General features: G+C 42.5%; 1 protein-coding gene across 2 annotated transcripts in view; it reads right to left on the bottom strand.

Annotated features, from left to right (window-relative positions):
- Positions 1-9,555: 9,555 nt before the first annotated feature.
- Positions 9,556-21,066, bottom strand: part of SLAIN1 (SLAIN motif family member 1) — a 53,841-nt gene continuing 42,330 nt past the window's right edge. For both annotated transcript variants that reach the window (XM_061133216.1, XM_061133217.1), the window contains 4 exons: positions 19,931-20,275; positions 15,197-15,352; positions 11,856-12,138; positions 9,556-10,548 (listed from right to left, as the gene is read on the bottom strand). In XM_061133216.1, coding sequence (XP_060989199.1) covers positions 10,473-10,548; positions 11,856-12,138; positions 15,197-15,352; positions 19,931-20,275 — 860 coding nt within the window. In that variant the 3' untranslated portion in view covers positions 9,556-10,472. The remainder of the gene's footprint in view (positions 10,549-11,855; positions 12,139-15,196; positions 15,353-19,930; positions 20,276-21,066) is intronic.

Raw genomic sequence — 21,066 nt, 5'->3', positions numbered from 1 at the left:
TTCTTCTGCTTCCTGGACACAGAAGATCACGTTTCCTACTGCCTGTGCAGCCAGAGAGGCCGCATGGGCAGCTCTGGTTACATGCAGCTGAGACGGCCCATGTCCCTCTCGGTCTGGAGTACTCGGGGCTTGGCCTCTGACTCTGAATCCTCTCTCCCTGCTCTGATGAGCCCTGCCGCTCCCTGTTGAGAAAGTCCTGTTATTGGAAGGGGCAGCATGACCACCATATAGCAAAGCCTCCTCTGATTCCATTGGACCCCAGGCAGTGGTCCCCAACCTTTCTAGCACCCGGGACCAGTTTCGTGAAAGACAATTTCTCCACAGAACTGGGCAAAGGGGATGGTCTGGGGATGATTCAAGCACATCATATTTATTGTGCACTTTATTTCTCTCATTATTATTATTATTATTATATCAGCTCCATTTCAGATCATCAGGCATTAAATCCTGAAGGTTGGGGGCACCTGCCCTAGAGCACACAAGAGAAATGGCTGTTTTTAGCCTGAAAGGTGGAGATTCTTTGTTACTGCAAGATAATCCACATCAGGGGTTACGAAAACTTTTCTGTAAAGGGTTACAAAGGGAACACTTTAGGCGTTGCAGGCCATGCATGGTCTCTGTCACATATGCTCTACACAATTCTATAGAAGTGTTAAAGTCACCATTAGCTTGTATGAAGATTGCGGGAAGATGTGCTGTGGGCTGGGATCAGTAGTTTTCAGACCCTGATCCAGCAGTGTGCACTGACCGCCAGCCACTTGTGTCTTTTTTTCTTTTTGTAAATTAATTTACTTTAATTAGAAGCTAATTACTTTACAATATTGTAGTGGGTTTTGCCATACATTGACATGAATCAGCCACGGGTGTACATGTGTCCCCATCCTGAACCCCCCTCCCACCTCCCTCCCCATCCCATCCCTCAGGGTCATCCCAGTGCACCAGCCCTGAGCACCCTGTCTCATGCATCAAACCCGGACTAGCCATCTAGTTCACATATGATACTATACATGTTTCAATGCTATTCTCTCAAAGCATCCCACCCTCGCCTTCTCCCAGAGTCCAAAAGTCTGTTCTTTACATCTGTGTCTCTTTTGCTGTCTCGCATATAGGGTCATCGTTACCATCTTTCTAAATTCCATATATATGTGTTAATATACTGTATTGGTGTTTTTCTTTCTGACTTACTTCACTCTGTATAATAGGCTCCAGTTTCTTTGAAGCTGGGGAAGGCAAAGCATTGTCACGCAACATAGCAGATGGGAAGATCTGGGGACTTAACACCCTTTGACTACTGCGAGCTGCTGAACAAACATCTCAGCTCTGAGCGGGAGACCCTCTGGGGCATGTTCACTCTTTCCCAGAGTATAGTTACGGGCATCAGTTTTGGCAGGTGGCCAAATAAACCCCCTCGAGTGCCCCCTTTCCTGGCTCTCCCCTGATTCCCACTCACCTGCGGCACGCCCCACACCTCCCAGTTAAACTGCTGACCATTGTCTCAGAATCTGACTCTGTCAGTATTTTTCATTCACTCAGTCATGTCTGACTCTTTGCGACCCCATGAACTGGAGCATACCAGGCTTCTCTGTCCTTCCCCCTTCCCCGGAGTTCGCTCAAACTAATGTCCACCGAGTTGGTGATGCCATCTAACCATGGCATCCTCTGTCATTCCCTTCTCCTCCTGCCTTCAAACTTTCCCAGCATCAGGGGCTTTTCCAGTGAGTCAGCTCTTTGCATCAGGTGGCCAGAGTATTGGAGCTTCAGCTTCAGCATCCGTCTTTCCAGTGAATGTTCAGAGTCTATTGCCTCTGGGGAAAGTCAGATGAATAGATCTGTCCTTAGTAGCCCAGCTACTAGTGCAGGAATGCAGCCCTTCTGTGTCACTGACTTAACTGTCAAGCAGTGAAAGATGAGGAAAATGACATCAGAGTGAGAACAGTGGTCACCTGGGTCATGCCCTTGTCATAGCAACACACCTGTGCTAGCTTCTCATCCGGGAGGCTGCAGAGAACGGACCACAGCCCCCACTCACCTCTCATCATTGGACACGACGTTCACCGAAATGGCTCTGCCAAGCCCGTGTATTAAATTGGCTTAGCTCTGGTTAAAGTCTTTTCTGCTAAGGGACCAAGCCCTGCCTGTCTTACCTTCTCCATGTCTCCCGTGTCTTTCTCTTCCCTATCCACTGTCCACCGGGCAAGTACAGTCATGTCTGTGGCGGACGTGGATGCGGTGGTCTGATGGGGGTGGCTCCCTCCACTGCAGAGGATAGCTGAAATCCTCATCCCTCAGACTTTCTTGCTGCAAGGATTCCAGATGCAGCCGAGGGTCCACTGGTCAGATGCTCTTGCAAGCGTGTAATTACCCTAGGCGTGTGCATGCTCTGTCGTGTCTGACTCTTTATTGTTGTTCAGTCACTAAGTCGTGTCTGACTCTTTTCGACCCCATGGACTATATACCTCCAGGCTCCTCTGTCCGTGGAATTTTCCAAGCAAGAAATACCAGAGTGGGTTGCCATTTCCTACTCTAGGAGGGATCTTCCCAACCCAGCGATCTAACACACGTCTCTTGTGTCTCCTGGGTTGGCAGATGGACTCTTTACCAAACATCTGACGTTCTGTGGGCAAACATGGAGGCACTGGCTTTATTCTGCGGCAGCATCAGCAGGAGTCCCTTATCTGATCAGCACTTTCATGGGTGGGATACATGGGCGCATGGTCCATCTGCTTTTGTTGCTGTAGATCTGGAGGGCACAGTGATGAAGCCTGGATGCAGCATGTCCTGGTCCCTGGACCAGAGCATGGGTGATGCATTAGTGGAGCCAAGGATTCCGGGGCAGCTTCCGATTCCATCTGCCCCATCTCTGGTACCGTTAGCCCGTCTCCTGGTCTGTGATGTGGGGTGAGGAGCAGTTCTCAGGGGCCCACCTGTCTTTCCAGTGATCTTATAAGCATTCATTTCCTCCATCAAATTCCTTCTGCTTCAAAACAGCTAGTCTGTGGCCCCTGCACTGAGCCCAGGCTGACGCTGTCTTAGACAGCACTCTTGCCTTCCTGGCGTCTCTCGGCAAGGGTTGGCTCCCTTTTGTGCTCTGCATGGGTTCCAATTCCCCCTAAATTAGCCCCTGCCCACACCTTCAGCTGAGTCTCTTCCAGTGCTCCGCTGCACATAGCCGGCTGCTAAATGGAATAGCTCACCAGATTCACCAAGCATTTTAGCATCTGTTCTTGGCACATGCCATTTCCCTGCTCATGTACTGCCCCCTCCACAAGGAATGACCACCCCACTTGTGCTCACTTCCACAGCTGGCTCTCTGCAGTCCTTTCTCCATGTAAAATGAATTTTAACTTCGTATTTGTGCAAGTTACTTTTTGGTTAAAAGCCAGGATTCACATCTGAGCTCTGACACCCAATAGCCCTGTGACAATTGTTTAACTTCTCTAATAGGTAATAGAAAGACACACAACATATGAGCTCATGAATATGGGGACTCTAAACAGGAACAACAAAAACGAGCTCCTAAATACAGAGAACTGCTGGTTCCCAGAGGCAGGGGGTGGAGAGTAGGTAAAAATGGGTGAAGAGGGTCACAAGGTATCCATTTCCAGGTATAAAATAAATCCCAGGGATGCAGAAAAACAAAATAAAGTGGGGATGCTAATAGTATTTAGAGGCTTCCCGGTGGCAGTGCAGAAGATGTGAGAGACTATGGTTCAATCCCTGGGTCAGGAAGATCCCCTGGAAGAGGAAATGGCAATCCACTCCAGTATTCTTGCCTGGGAAATCCCATGGACAGAAGAGCCTGGAGGGCTACTGTCCATGAGGTTGAAAGAGTTATATACAACTGAGTATATGACTAAACATGCACACACACTCAATAGTATTTACGTCAGTGGGTGTTTTAACTGTGATTTCTTAGATTTGTTATGTCTATTTGGCATCCATTCATCACAGGGTCAAACTATCAACCAAGTGTTGACCTCTCTCCTGAGTGGACAGACTGGCTGCTCCAAGGCTGGGTCCCCAACCCCTTCTTATCCAGTTCTCACATAGCAAACCATTACTCCCCTGTCTTCATCAAACCAGGACCAAGTACTAGGCAACTGGTAACACCCTATAGCAACCTCCCCTCGCCGCCCCCCCACCCCCCGCCCCTGGAATTATTCAGATCAGCCAGTGCTAGACTGTTTACTCTGCCTTGCTGTTCTTTCTTGCAGAGACCCCAGCTAGAGACTCCAGCCTGGATCCACCTCCTGACCACAGCCTGGCTCTGCGTGCTGTGACCTGCCCCTTCCTCTCCGGAAATGTGAGTCATAAAAGTCTTCTTTCAGTGGATCAACCTCCTGATGTCATCACTCAGTCACTTCCACAGATTAAAATCACACAGGTGTAATTTTAGAACAATCAAACTGTCTGAAGATTAAATTAGGAGAAAACTTCTAAAGGGCTTCATGGAGTGCCTGGCAAATAGGAAGAGAAGTATGAGTGTTAGTGTTACTATTAATAAATAGCTTCCCATTGAACTTGGAGTAAAATTCAAAGCCCTTCCTTACTTGAGGTTCCACCAGCTCATGCTCCAGCTCATGCTCTCTCCAGCCAGGGCTGGCTTTGCGGGCCTGGGATCTGTGCAGTGGCACGTAGCCTGGTGCTCAGAAGGGCCCCGTGGCTGGTTTAATGCTGGACTGCGGCCATCCTGTAATTGTTTTCTGGGCCCGCAAAGCACAGAGCCAGTTGGCCCACTAAGGTCCAGCCCCACCAACGTTTTTTTGGCCCTGTATACACTCCAAATTTTTCATCTTTACCAGAAATAACCTTCCCGTTTGCCTTCATTTGATGAATTCCTATGCATCCCCGGCTTAAATCTCTTCTCAGAAAGGCCTTTCTAGAGCATCCTCCCCACTCCTCCCATCCCCTGTTATTCTGTATCTTAGCTCCTTGCTTGTTCCTTTGTAGGAAAGACGTGGTCTTTGTTAGATTTGAATTTGTCTCTTACTAGAATCAAGAGTGTCACTTCCATGAAGGTAGAGACCACAACTGACTTGTTGGCTGGGATACCCTGGGAGCCTCTTAGAACAAAACCTGACAGCCTCAGGGATTTGGTGACTGAGTGAACGCAGAACCTGCTTTGAGATTCAAATTGCTGGCCTTACAGAAACTGATCATTCCCTTGGTCTGGTCACCACTCTTTCTCTAAACATATATTTTATCATACAGTGTTGCATTGCTTACATGACTAAGTCTGATTTCTCTGAATTTTAGGGAGTCCCCAAAATCTAAATATTGTCTCTTCTCCCTAGTCACTGGCTGAATCATGAATTTCACATACAATTTAAGGATTAGATGTAAGGTGATTTGGGGGGTCCTTTTGTTACCTAGGAGGATGATAAAGGTAAATTACTATTTGATAGGTTTAGAGTGCAAATTGTCATTTTGGTGGTTAACCACTAAAAGAAGAGCAAAGGAGGATAAGGGTATAATTTTCAAACTAATAAGAGACAAAGGTAGAATGAAAAAAACGATCTAAAGGAAGACAAAAATGGGGGAGAAGGAATAGATGTAACAAACGAAACTCATGAGAAGGTGATAGATTTCTAAGTATGTCAGTAATATTTTATATACAATGGCTTAAATGATCAAGTTCAAGGACAAAGACTTTCATTATAGGTTTTAAAAAATACTGAACTGCAAGCTGTTTAACCTAATAAAAGTTTGAAAGCAAAGGTTTAAAAATATATATCATACAAACACTAAAAGAAATATGTAGCTATTTAAGATCTGAAAAATAGATTTTTAAGACATTAAAAAAAAAAAGTAAAGAAGACTAGTTCAAAGATAACAGGTTCACTTTGCCAGGAAGATGAAAGATACTAAATATGTACTCACCAAATCATGTGGCATAAGAAGACATACAGCAGAATCTTACAGAACTATAAAGAGTATATAGATAATCCACCGATAAAGTAAGAGGTTTAATCACGCTTTTGGAAATAGAAAAAACACAACATCAGATTTTAAAAACATGACTTGACTGGACTCCAGGCCCCAGTGACTTTACCACTAAGATTTATCACATACGTAAGGGAGAAATAACTCCAATATTAAATAAATCCTCCCAGCTACAAAAACACAAAGTACTCCCCAATTCATTTCATGAGACTAACACCATCTTCATTCCAAAACCTAATAGGGACAGTTTGAGAAAGAAAAAGTATAGAACAATTTTATTCCAAAAATTGGACAAAACATTTCTAAATATTAGTAAATCAAATTAATCTATTTAAAAAAAGAATAATGCATTATGACCAAGTTGGATTTATCTCAATAATTCAAGGTTGATTCAACATTAGAAAAATCCATCATAAAGTCATCATATTAATAGATTAAATGAGATAATCAAAAAGCCAATGCTTTGTGACAACCTAGAGAGGTGGGATGGGGAGGGGTGGGAGGGAGGTTTAAAAGGAAGAGGATGTGTGTATCCCTGTGGCAGATTCATGGTGTTATATAGCAAAAATCATTACAATATTGTAAACTAATTATCCTCCAATTAAAAATAAATTTTTAAAAAATGAGAATCACATTTTAATAGATGCAGGAAGTTTGTTAAAATTCACATTCTTTTATGGTAAACAGCTCTTAGCAAATTTGAAACCTAGTGATAAAACCACAAAGCTTTTCAATTAGCAGAAAGATTGATATCTGTTATCATTTGCATGCAATACTTCACTGAAGATCATAGGCAAGATATAGGATAGGAAAGAAAGAAATCTAATATTCATACATTTGACTGTGTATATGAAGAGTCTAAATATAAACTAACATAACTTACATACATTTAAGGTGGTTGAATAAAACATTTGAAACCAACCATTAGGAATGAAGTTTTTAAAATATCGTTAAGTGTAACATCACATACCTAGAAATTAATCTTGCAAAAGGCATTTCAGTCCTCTGGGGAGAAACTGCACATTTTTATCGAGAGAGATTAAAGAATACCTCAGTCCATAAAAGAAGAGGTAGACCATATTGAGGATTTTAAAATTCAATATGTAAACAGTCAATTTCCAACATATTGAATTATAATTTCAATGCAATCCCATCAAAATTCCAACAGCGTGTTTTTCTGGCTAGTTTATTTAAAAATACATATGGAAATGCAAAGGAACAAGAATATCCATGACACTCTTGAAGGAAAAGATAGCAAAACTACTCTAGTTAGCAAAACATAAAAGTATAAGGCTGTTTTGTGCTGAGTCGCTCAGTCGTGTCTGACTCTTTGCGGCCCCACTGACTGTAGCCCACCAGGCTCCTCTGTCCATGGGATTCTCCAGACAAGAACACTGGAGTGTGTTCCATTTCCTTCTCCAGGGGATGTTCCCAACCCAGCGATGGAACCTGTGTCTCTTGCACTGGCAGGCAGATTCTTTAGCACAGAGCCACGACGGAAGCCTGTTATGTGGCAACAGCTAACTAGTACAGATGTCAGCTGGGCTAGATTGGCTGAGTTCCACTCAGCACCACAGTTCCCTTCTGTGCTGGAGAACTGAGCTTCTCGGGACCCCTTTTCCTGTGTGAGTTCTGGTTTATTACCCAGTGTGAGGACTGCACGTGAGATACAGCGTGTCCGTGAGCTCAGCCAGAGAACCATGGCTTTCAAACCTTCCCCACCACAGCTTCCTCATCTCTGTTGGAACTCCATCCTTCTAGTGGCCAGCCCAAACACCTGGAGTTTTCCTTTTGGTTTCTAACAGTACATCCAATCCACAAAAAAAATCCTGATAGCTACAGTTTTAAAAGGTAGCCTGAATCTGACCATTTTATCTCCTCCACTGCTATCCTGCTGGCCTAGCTCCTCATCATCTCTCTTGCCTAGACTGAACAGTTCATCTTTATGCATCTCCATTTCTTAGTCTGCTCCCACCAAATATGAGTGATACTTTAAAAAAGTCAAATAATGAACTCTGCCACTCAAAACCATGAACAGCTCCCATTCCAGAGAGAGTCAAAGCCTCGTTGTGGCCCACATGGCCTCCACAGGCCTTTCCCTGTCTCCTCTCTGACCTCATGTCTCCCATGTCCCTCGTGTTCCTTCTGCCTGCAGCCACACTGGCCTCTCTGCTCTTCTTCAGACATCCCAGAGAGATGTACACTGTCCTAAGGCTTCGCCTAGGTGGCTTCCTCCTTTCCAGCAGCTCTTCCCAAAGGTGGCTCTTCAAACGACCTAGAGGGCCGAGTCAATAGGTCTGGGATGAGCTTAAAGATCTGCATTTCTAGTAAGTTTCCAAGAAATGCTGATTCTAATGCTGCTAATGTGAGGACCACGTTTTGAGAAGCTGTACCCTAGGACCTCTATTGAGGTAATACATTAAATTCACCTCTATGCATCTAGAATAAATGTTCTATACCACCCTAGGGAGAATTGTGAAAATGACCACCAACATCATTTTGTGTTCAGTACAATTCCAGGTGAAAGAGGCTGTGAAATAGCTTTAGGGCTGACCCTCCATCTCTAAGTCTTTGTTCAGGTGTCAACTTCTTAGTGAGATCCACCCAGATGACCCCACTTAATAGTGTGATCTCTCCCCATCTCCATTCTCTCAACTCCCCTTATGTTCAGCTCCTTTTCCTTTTTTGCCATAGCACTGAAGACCTAGTATTGCAATTTACTGACTTGTACGTGGTTTAGTATCTCTCTCCTAACTGGAATGTAAATTCCAAGGTGCGGGGATCTTTGGTTTTTACTGCAAGGGCTGAACAGACTTTTTTGAATATAAATGAAATATTTGATTTGCAAATGAGTTGAATTCTTTCATCTTCTCAGTAGAATATAAACTCATTTTTTATTAAATGTACTGACTTGACTATGTATGTTCATAGGAAGAGCACAGTAGTGGTAAAAACAGACTTCTGAGATCAGCTACACCTGGATTCAAAAGTCAGCTTCAATGTTTTTCTCCATGGAACTATGTAGGAAGGCACACTTTTTAAAAATAAAAATCTCAAATAACTTCAGAAAAACTCTATTTTAAAACTTTGCATTAAAACCTTTACCTAACCTTTCCATAGCACCTTCTGGCAAAAAGTTTTCCAATATATAGCGAATAAAGTGTAGACTAATAACAGCTTGCTGTTTTACTGACACTGAGAAAGTACTTCAAGTTCAACCCCCATAAAATAATGGCATCTCCACTGACAATATTCATCCAGGAATGGTTTTCTGGTTCTTTGGGTTCTAGTGACCTTCCTACGTGGGACCGAAACCCCACTACAAAACTAAAATCTCACATCTCTTATCCCAAGCATTTGAAAGAGCTGTTTACAAATGTGAATACTCTGCCTACCCACTTTAGGTCTGACCAACCTGTACAAGAGCATCGCAACACTTTCACAATTGCGGTGAAACGTAGGTGTGGGGTTGGTATCATTTATGCTGCACATTCATGCATGACCTGATATTGCCGAAATAGTCTTTATTTCTGAACATTCCAAAACAGCGGTGTTCACAATAACAAATATTAAGTCATATCCCATAAGAAAGCATACATTAGTGCAAATGGATTTTGTAAAAGGTCTATCAAAAAGATTTATTTGCTTTAAAATGCATTCATTTCCAGAAGCATTGTTAATAAAACGTTACAGTTTCATCCTCTGTAAAAGTATTGAAAATCAATTGTGGTACAGTAGCAAACATTGCAGGTATTAAGTGCAATGAGCTCATGATGCCATTATAAATATGAAAGCCAGGAATGACAATAAATTAACAATGAAAACAACAAGACCCATTTCACGCTGCTGTCTGGCTGTCTCCTTGCAATGCTTCAGCTTACATTGTGCTCATTCAACAGAAAATTATGTCTCAATTGTGTGATGGATTTTTGCTGATATATCCCTAGAGCTAAAAAAATAGTACCTTACCACAAAAATATTTTTATGGCACAAAATTTAAGTTGTTCCATAGTGGTTCACATAGGTGTAAAAAGAAATAGGCACAAAAAATAAAATTCCTGTAAACTATAAAAAAGTAAATTTCAAAGCATATGTTATATAACCTAGTTGTAATTATGCAATGTATTAAAATACAGAATATGTAATGGGAAGATGTTTAGAACACGTAAGTAAATTGAACAGGTTAAAAAAAAAACAACAACAAAAACCTCAGATGGCAAAGAAAGCATTATGGATACATCTCAATTCTCTCAAAAAGGATTCAGGTACATTATCAGTTCTACAAAAACTTCCTAGCTCTAAGTCTCACAATACTGCAACCGTGGATCTGTGAACGTTGCAGTATCTCAGGCAAATATTTAAGTGCAATAATTAGTCTCTGGTGATTGGTCCATTGAAAAACAATGCAGTAGATGTGTGAAAATGCAGAAGGGAAAGAATATCCTGACACCCACTGTTACCCAGCCAGCTGGGTAACCCGACCCTCATTTCCAGCTCTTTCCCACTCCTCAAGGGTACAGAAAACTGCATCAGTAGCAACCATCTCTCCAGTTTCCATCCCTCAGCGTGCTGAGTGAAGACAGAGGTTTTGGAGGCTGAAGGAAACTGTGAAGGGATTAAAAAAGGAAACGGCTTGTAAGTAACCCCACAAGTCCCCTCACTCTCTCTGATCTCCCCGCCCCCGCCCCAGCAGTGACAGCCTGCTGGCACTTTCCCATATGTGCCCTGTGGTTCCGGCCGTCAACATGCCCATCTGCAGGAAAACCCAGTTCTCAGCACGTTGCCACGAGTGTTGTGTGTGCACAGGCAGATGTGCAACGTAAGTGGAAAATTACCAATATCCTAAAGTGTAGTAAGAGCATTTTAAAATCAGAGAAAGATAAACATGATAGAAAAATGGCCTGAAAATATCAGTGGTTGCTTCACTGAAAATGTCTTCATGTAATTCTATTTGTATTCAATCTTACAAATAATCAAGAGATTTGCCTATTATGTTGGCAGCGAATTTTTAAAAAGCATTAAAACCAATGTTTGTCTAAGTTTGGGGAACCAGACCCTCTATCTGGCAATGACAGCCTTTCCAGATTAGTTTGAAGACAGACATCCAAGGACAAATGTACTGTCCACAGTTAACATATATGCATCAAACAATGTGATTCTATTCAGTCATGAATGAAACACAGCCCTGCACTGAACTAACCACACACAAAAGTGATCTCTATCTGGATGGTAAGATTATTTACTTTTGTTTTGCAAAAGTTTCTGAATCTGCTATTGATCTGAGCACCTATTATGCATCAGAAAATACAAACTATACATACCTAATGCATAAATAAAGAAATATTTCTTGTTTCCACATCCTTTGCAAACTGTCATCATGGTTCCCCCCTCCCTCTCCTCCTTCAAGTACTAATTTCTAGTAAGAGTTGTATATATTTACTGCCTCCATTGCCGCATCATCTAATTTGTCAACTCACTTTTATGGAATTGTTTTTAACCATAAAACACTCCAGCAGACCCACTTCATAAAGGGCATAACATAACCGTGAGCTCATTGAACATGTGCCCGGCAAACAATGTGGAATTCAAAAAATTCTACCTGGAACATACCAAAGTTCCCAATATAAGCTAATAAAGCCCCAACTAAATATCACTAGGATGCTTTTTAAAGCATGACTGTGGGAGGAGGGTGTGTTGTGTACATGCCTGATATCATTTGTGCCCATTCTGATTAAAACACAAAAAAAAGACTGAAAAATATTGAATCCAGAGGCAGAAGGTCACGAGTCAGGCCAGAAGGGGCAGAGGACCCGACCAGGGTTAGACAGAGGGAACGTCAGGGTGGTACCTGGAGCGGTTTCTAACTGCAGACGACGAACGGGGCTACAAGGAAGAACGGACAAGGCTCTCACCTTCTGACAGGCTGTGCAATTTTGCTTCGAGGCAGGTTACTCCCATTTATTGCCAGTGAAGGTCTTGGAAGAGCGCTGCGGCCCATGATGCCGGAAGCTGCAGCTTTGGTGGGGGTGGGGATCCCCGTGTTGGAGTATAGCTGTAAGCTGCTGGCTAAGGGCGCGTTACTGCTGCCCTGGACGGTTGGGCTCACGTAGGCCGTGGCTTTAAGAGGCTGCCGCGCTGACGCTGGGAAATGTCCCACGCTGTGGATCCTGTGCTGGAGCTGTCCTGGGGACGGAACTAGGAGGACAAAGAACATGTGCACGTTCACCACTGTCTGCACGTGTCGTGTTCAAAGACGCTGATGCTGTCTGAAAGGGTTTTAAACGTACATATAAAGGTATCTACGTACTGGCCCAGTTTCTTCTGAAACACAATATACATAAAGTGTTATCGTTTAGCAGCTAAGTTGTGCTAATCCAAGTCTTTGCAACCCCAATGGACTGTAGCACACCAGGCTAAAGGCACCTAAACATTAAGCCTAGAATGAAATGAAACTGTGACACGAACACACTCAGGTAACCATATCCACATCAAGACAGCAAACACTGCCAGCGCTTCAGCAGCTTCTCACATGTCCTCTCCCAGTCAACACGCCCCCCAAGTGACTGTTACTTTCATCACCACAGATTTGTTATTCCTATTTTGAACTTCATGAGTATGTTCTCTTCCTTGACTGGCTTCTTTGACTGAACATTATGTTTTTGAGATTTATCCATATATTTGCTTTGCTGTGTGGTATTCCACAGAATGTATATTAAAATCCATTCTCCTGATGATGCAAAGCTTGGTTACTTCTAAGTCTGGGGTTTTATGAACATTCTTGAATATACGTTGGCGTTCAGATGTATTATATTACAAGTACGTTCCAAATTTATAACTATTAGGATAAATGAAGTTATTAGCAAAGCTGATGAACAGAACATCAAAATAGAAAAAAATCAGTTGCATTTCTAAATTATCAGTGAACTAAAATTTGAAAAAAATACTACTTATAAAAGCATTTTTAAGATAAAATAGTTAGGAATAAACTGAACTATAGCTGTATTAAACCTCTACACAGGAAGCTACAAAACTTTGACAGATAAGATCTAAGTAAATGAGGGAATATTCCATGTTAATGAATTAGAAAACTAATATTGTTAAGATACCAATTCTAAAATTTATCTACAGATTAAATGAAAGTTCAAAAAGTGTATCATTTAAAATGAAACTCCAGAAGAGTTGATTTCAGGAGGGCAGTCCTATTAGTCCCCTTAACTCTCCTACACACAAGATAGATAACTACATTGAGTTTAAAAAGAAATAATAGAAACTAGTCAAGATTAATAGACACAATCCTAATTTTACAAATGAGAAAACAAGGATCAGAAAGGATAGTTTCCCACGAATTTATGACTAAGGAAAGACCCAGACTCAAGCTGTTGACTGCAAATCTAATGTCTTCCCTCTGTATCATGCTGTCTCTCCACTTTCTCTACTCACTTCGTTCACTCCAGAAGGCACACCAGTCCAGAACTAGCTCTTCATGATACACACACATGATGTTTATATACACTCATGATGTATAAAGAATATTCGCTTAGGGATGAAATTCAATGAGAACAGAGTCCTGAGATCTGAAAATAGTTCATGACTGACCTCCTTTTACACAGTAACACTCAAGTTCTTTTGTTTTTCTCTCATTATTATGCTTGAGTTATACACAATGATTTTTCTATTTTCTCCATTTCTCTATGTTTATTAATTGCAATTCTTCTATAAAGAAGAATTTCCCCTCTACTCCATTTATTTACTCAATTAAGTATGAACCTGTGATTATTTATTTTAATCTATGGGTTATAATCTTTTAATATAATCATTTATTCTGTGGCTCAATCTGTCGCAAGTTTGGTCTCTGGTAGTTTCATCAAGTTGTTTCCTATATCCCTTTGACATGCTCTCATCATTTTTTCAGGACTTCCATCAAGACTTTGCATTGTTTGTAGGGTATGTTCTACTTTGGGTTACGTACATTTTTCTGGCACTCAAACTGTGCTACTGATCTGCAATGAAGAGTTCACAGAAACTCCTAATCGTTACCCTGTTTGCTACTGTCACTACTGTATTTTCCCCTTCTACGTTGATACTGTTGACTTTTATACTCAAGCACAGAACTTTTCTCTCAGTTAAATTTCATCATGATGTGTTTGGCCATCTGTCCTAACCTCCCGACAGAAAACTAGAAAGCAGTCGTCCGTTTCCCACCATTAGCTCCTAGGCTATCTTCTGTGTCTTTACACAAGCCTTTAATTCAAATGTTAACAGATGAAGCCCTAAGATCCAGCCCTACAGCATTCATTAATACATTCGCTCAAACAGCTCCCAAGAGCTCAATGTGCCCCGCAGCAAGTCAGGTGCTGGGGACAGAAAGTCAGAGGAACCACAGTCCATGCCCAGGGCGAGCCAGTAAGCTAGGATGGAAGAGAAACGCGGCAGGAAGTGTGACAGTGAACGGCACAGGCGGCAACCACAATCCTGAGCCACCCTCAGCACGTGCTGGAGGCAGCCGGGGTCTCTCAGGGGCTCCAAGGGGTCTGCTGGGTGCAACCTGAAGACGTCTGGTTGCCGGCGCCCGACCACACACTTGGCCTGCAGGTCTGGGCGTATCAATACTGGGCCTGTGGCCTTGAACCTGCCTCCCAGCGGGCAGTCTTGGACTTAGCCCCAACTACCCACACAGGCAGCATGAGTGGGGGGCGGGGAACCTGGAGCCACGACATCCCCACACAAAGTGAGGACACAAAAATGCTAAATTGTACTCTCACCACGCTGCTCGTCACTGGGTAAAACATACAGACCATGAAAGACTGCGGGCAAACTGCAATGAAGCAGGTGAACCCTACTCTTCAGCCGCACAGAAACAGAACTTCATTTGCCCCAGGAAAGCTACGGACTGACGCAAAACAAGACCACAGTAGGAGCTGGACAGAACAGCTGTGCTCTCCTCTGAGTGAACATATCAAGCGAACAGCTGGAAAGAGGCAGGACCGCACAGGGACCATTTCTGTGTGATGAGCAGAGAGATCACCATTCAGGGCTTTTACTTCTATCCTTAGGTATAAAGGCTAACATGTAATTTGCTGATTATTAACAGGCACTGGTGAAAATACTACTTAATGGTGAAATACAAAATAAAAGTCACAAGGAGAAAAGTTTCCTGTAGTGTTCAGAGAAAGAAAGAAAAATGAAATAGTAAGGTATGTTCCTAATGGTGTTACAACTAATTAAAACTTACCAAAAAAACTGTCATACTTACTACAAGACTGTATTCTTGAAATTCCATTTGCAGCTCCATGCAAGCTTGAGTCAAAACTCTGACTATTCCGCACGGTGACTGGAGAACTCCCGTTGCTACCAACAGTGGTTGTACTTGGCATCCGAGCTAGGTTAGGCATACTTCTTCGGAGCTTGTCTAGAAAAGTATTTTACTGTGTTAAAAAAAAAAGTCGCTACTTTTATGCTCATTAAGACACTAGATTTTAAAAGTAAATACAAAGAGAAACCATATTTTGTTCAATGACAAATTATCATATGTGTTATGAACTCTAAGAAGCGAACTGATTACCCCTCGTATAGGGAGACACTTAATATCTTCAAAAAGGCTCCACCAAACAGTTAATGGAAAGCATCTGTTCTATAAAAAAGGGAGGGATTAGCTAGTCAATTAGCTGTCTGTTCCTAGATAAAAATTATATCGAAATGAGGTTAGACAATAATCTTACAGCCATTAACATAAAAAAAAAAAAAAACTAGAAATTGTTGCATGTTAAAAAAAAAAAAAAAAAAAACCACCTAGAGGTGTCAAACCAACGATTACTGAAACTTTTCCTAGAGCATCAAAAAGGAAGAAATTCTTAAAATTCTAACTTGAGATATTTTGAGATAGCCACTCATCACATCAACATGATCACATTAACTTCTGGAGTTTTAAGGGTCATGAGTACGCCATCAAACCTTTAGAGACTTCAAACACTTCCCCTTCTTCTTCTTGCTGAATACACCTTCTACCGCTAAGAGGCAGCAGAGAGTAAGCCATGCACAGACCTCGGTGAATTTTAATTCAGCCACGAAGCAACTTGGCATGGATGCACACACTAGGCTGTAGCTCTACAATGCAGATAGTTTTCTCTTAATTAACACCATGCCCACCAAACTAACGTATATGTATTGGGTCATTCAAGCTCAGAAAACAGATATATTTGAATACTAAGCAAAAACCCATTCAAGGACAAACCTGATTCCCTTTTCTCCCTTCACACACACAGCTCCATCCACATCACTTAGATCCCTAAAGTCACCTAATCTAAAAAGGGGGGTAATCTTCCAAGTTTCCCCTCCCTTCCTCCTCCTCAGCTCCAAGTCCTGTCAATTCTGCCTCCTAAGTAGTTACCACATCTCCCTCTACCACCCGAGCAGAGACCTCAGTATGTGTCACCCACACTTTCACAAAATCCTCTTAACGGGTTTCTGTGCGCCGTCTGTTCCTCTCCCCACCTTCCATACAGCTGGTGACTTCCAGCCACTTCCTAAAACCCTCCGATCACTCCCCTTCCTCTGAAAGCCCAAGCTCCTGGGCTGAGCAAAGACCCTTCCAAGGTGTGGTCCCTGCAGACTTCTCCACCCTCACCTCCTGCTGCCCCTGCCTCACAGCCTGCTCGCCAACCAGAGTGAACCACGGAGTTTCCAAATACTTCACACGTTCCTGCATCCGTGAGCATGCTGGTCCTCCTCTTGGACACCATTCCTCACTTTGTGGAATGAATGAATGAACGCATATTTATGCTATACAGTGGGCTTCCCTTATGGTTCTGCTGGTAAAGAATGTGCCTGCAATGTGGGAGACCCGGGTTCGATCCCTGGGTTGTGAAGATCCCCTGGAGAAGGCAACAGCTACCCACTCCCCATTCTGAGCTGGAAAATTCCATGGACTGTATAGTGCGTGGGGTCACAAAGGGTCAGACACGACTGAGCAACTGTCACTCACTCATGGTATACAGTGTGTTAGGCAGGCGAGTTTCCAACTCTCAGTGGGGTTATAGTCTAGACCATTGTTCCTCAATCTTTTCTTCTATTATCCATCTTTAGGGATCCATTAAGGAATAAAGGCAGCAGCCAGTTACCCACCAAACATCTAAATCTAGCCTTCCCATCAATACAAGTCCTCAGGCTAACACCACCATGTCGCTGATCACCCTCCTCCCCCGCCAAATCCTAAAACTTACAGTCAGCAAATGTCCTGTAAGATTTTATCGTTTATCGTACCTAGCAAACTATTTCAAATACAGCAGTCTCTCCCTTCCTTATCAGCAGGTGATACGTTTCAAGACCCTCGGGAACGCCCGAATCCATCAACAGTATTAATACATAGTACTGAACTTTATGAAGCTTCCCTGCTGGCTCAGATGGTAAAGTATATGCCTGCAGTGCAGGAGACCCAGATTCGATCCCTGGGTTGGGAAGATCCCCTGGAGAAGGGAATGGCAACCCACTCCAGTATTCTTGCCTGGAGGAGCCCGTGGATGGAGGAGCCTGGCGGGCTACAGTCATGGAGTCGCAAAGAGTCAGACAGGACTGAGTGACTAACACATACAGTGAGCATTATATATAGGACATTCTTCCCACACAGGGATGACAGGCAGGCAGCATACAGAGCCTGGATACGCCTGACAAAGGCTGACTCGTGTCCCAGCTGGGACACAGCAGCAAGGCACAAGACTGCCTCACAGTACTCAGGACAACACCCACTTTAAAACTTACAACTGCGTATGTCTGGAATTTTCCATTTAACATTTTCAGACTGCAGATGACCTTGGGCAGCCAAAGTCACAGGTAAGGAGGGACTACTGTGTGCTCCTTTTAATCCCAGGAGCCCCAGAAATATTCCGAGGACTTTGAAGAGCCCTCCCTTTTGAACCCAGGCAGTGTAGGAGCTATGGAAATAGTTAAGTATTAACACACATTTCTGTTTTATTTTTAATTAAATTAGATCAGTAATATAACAGTTATTTTCTTCCATCTATATTATTTTAATAATTTAGAAAAATGATTGATTAGTTTTCAAGTTACAACTCTCATTCTACAATTTTGTTTAAATAATACTGTGGTAACAAATGAAGGTTCAGATATCTGAGCCATATTAGTAAAAGTTAAAAAAAAAAAAGTGGAGATGAGGATACAACCTTTACTTTTTGGCACTTTAAACTTTTTCAGCAATTTTTGTTTCAGGCGAAACAGTCATCATTTCACTGATTCCTTATAACAAACTTAGGTTAAAGGATTCCATGTTAAATGAAGGAGAATGTATACCAGATGACTTGATGTCCAATTATATCTGAGTTTTCTAAGAAAGGGATGTTACTTGTCTGCATTTTGAATGAAAACTCAGAGACATGGGAAGACGGGGAAAGGTGTAAGTGGTAAGCCAGGCTGGCAACTCAGCGTCTACCAGCCTTCAGGGCTGTGTGCTCAGCCATCAAGGTGATTAGCCAGAAGGTCAATCCAGAGAACTGCTGCTATCTTCCATTTCCTTTGCATGTGGACACCAGCCCTTTGAGAGAAACAAAACTACCAGAGTCAGGCACGAGGCTGAGTTATGTTTCCATTTTCCTAATAGGAACCATCGTAACACAGGTTTAGGTAAACCTAATCCTTTTCATAATGGTGTTGAATGTAAGTTAACACCACTTTTCTAAGGGGGAACAATGATCCCACTGGCAACACTAATCAAGATGCAGAGGGCGCATCTGCTGGACAGGCAGGATGTGACCCAAAAAAAAAAAAAAAAAATCCTTCATGGGAACAACTCTGGGTGCTCACTCCCACAGTTTTAATGATTCAGTAGTTACTGTCTTTGACATTATGAGCTTTAATAAATTGGTCATCAGTGGCAGTCACTTCACCTGCCACTGTTTTCTTTTAGATTTGAAATCTGCAAGTATTAGGCAGAGATAAGTGTTAACTATTAAATATGTTCAAATGATCTCTCAATTAGCATGAATAATTACAAGTACAGAGGAAGAGAAAGTAAAAACTTAGTACATGCTAGCAGGTGGTGACTAGCATAATTTGTATCTGCCCTTGCAATATTTTTAAATAACTTCCTTAAATGATCATTTTTGGGCCCAGGTGTGAGAAATGGTGCTACATAATAATTCAAAAATATTAGTTTATAAATATGGTTTGTCTCTCCATACGCTACAGGATTTGTGTGTGAGGGTCAGACTGATCATTATTGTAAAAACATACCAGGCTAAAATATCACACGATTATTCCCCATATAGTTCTTGGAAGTCATGATCTATAACTCCTGGGAGTGGGGAAGGAAGATAAATGGTGAAGAGGGAGGTAGGAAAAAAAATACAAAAGAGGATAACATATATTCCCACCCTCTGTGTTGACATCAGGACACATCGCCTCGCTGTTACCACACACAACCTCAGCCTCCACATCCGCACTGCTGTGCAGACCTTAACTCGAGATGTCGAGGAGTCAGGGGAAAGACACACCCCAGCACCCACTAGGTCTCCACATGTACGAGCAGCATCCTGGCCAAGCCCCGTCGTCCAGGCTCACCACCCATCGCTCTGAGCCAGAGGCAGGAGGGGAGAGATGCGGGGTATTGAGAAAGACAAAGGGGGGTGGAGGCCTGTGCCTCCAGCTCTCTGAAGCTCTCCGAGACCCTCAACTCACGCAACTCTGCCGCGCTACACTTGTACCAGGCGCAACATAAAGGTACTTCCCATTTCTGACTCCATCTGTTACATCACACAGGTTTTCTTGAAGCTGTAAATCTCTAAGTCTCGGACAAATAATCAGAAGCTGATCAATTAGAGACTTAGTGTACACCAACTGAACTGGTAAGGTCTTGAGGCTGTACTTAAGTTCATCTCGGAAACATTTACCCATTATTTATACTGACCTTAAAACCCATTTCTTCGCCACCCAACGAAAGATCTAAGCATACCAGATACCAAAGCGGCATACAACCTACCTCCTCCATTGGTCCTATTTGGCTGCTGATCTGGAGTCTGGACTTGAGGTGAATAATACTGTTGCTGCTGGTAATTATTCGAAGGAAAATACTGGGAACTGGGGCTCCTCCTACACTCCCGAATGCTGGAGAAAGTCTGTGAATGGGGTATTCCTCTTTGGAAAGGGGAACATCTTGGAAGACGGGGCTGAGGTGGTGGCAGATGATCAAATTCCTCCTCGTCCTCCAGGCTGAATCGATCATATTCTTGATCACTACATGTCCCTTTTTTTCCTGAACTCAGTGACACAGTGGAACTGTGTCTCGATACGGATGCTGAAGTAGAAGCGTAATCTTGCCTGAGACCTGTGAGAACAACAGGAAATACTATTACCTTAGGAGGCATTTCAGTTTGGCTTAATTATTGAGTTCTAGTTCATCAAATATTGCAGGAAAATTCATACCAAGCACGGTTCAAATGGAGACCCACTGTCTTGTTCTTAGTTTATTAAATCCCAAGAAGACAGACACATTTACTTACCAAACAGACAGCTAATACTAAACTATCCTGTTTTAGGGGGGAAAAAAAAAACTGCCCTAATTCCAGGGGTGATTAAATACATGGCTCCAGGTCATCAATCAGGGTCTGTCAATATCCCGAAGCAATTCCTGATGAAATCTGGAGAGATGCTTAGGAAGGCTGCTTAAGAAAACCTATTCATCATCATTAGGAGTATTAACTGTGAGTTAGACAATTCAAAGAATCAACTCTCTGCCCAGGTAGGAGGTCCTCCTGCTCCCCACCCCAGCTTTCAAAGTCAAAGGAAAGTTCAAAACCTAAGGCACAATATTTTCTTAACAAGGTCACTTCTCTTGTTCTTTATGTTACTAATATTACCTTTTTCAAAGCATGCTGACACTTCAAAATTTCAGTAGTTTGGGGTCATCTTCAATGACAGTCATCTAAAAATAGTCAACCTCCAAGTCTCTGCTTATTTATCTCATTGCCAACTCACAACTTTTTTTAAAGTGGTCTGTGCCTGACTACTTAATTTCTGAGGCTGACATCGCATCTCTCAGCTACCTGTTTTTTAGAAAGAGTTACTGTCAGTTTACTGTTACAAAATATAAAAAATCACTTCTCCTCTCAAAATGTT

The sequence above is a fragment of the Dama dama genome, chromosome 30, assembly GCF_033118175.1.
Source record: "Dama dama isolate Ldn47 chromosome 30, ASM3311817v1, whole genome shotgun sequence".
NCBI classification, from domain to species: Eukaryota; Metazoa; Chordata; class Mammalia; order Artiodactyla; family Cervidae; genus Dama; species Dama dama.
The sequence above is the reverse complement of the archived record's forward strand: the minus strand, read 5'-3'. Positions and strand labels throughout refer to the sequence as shown.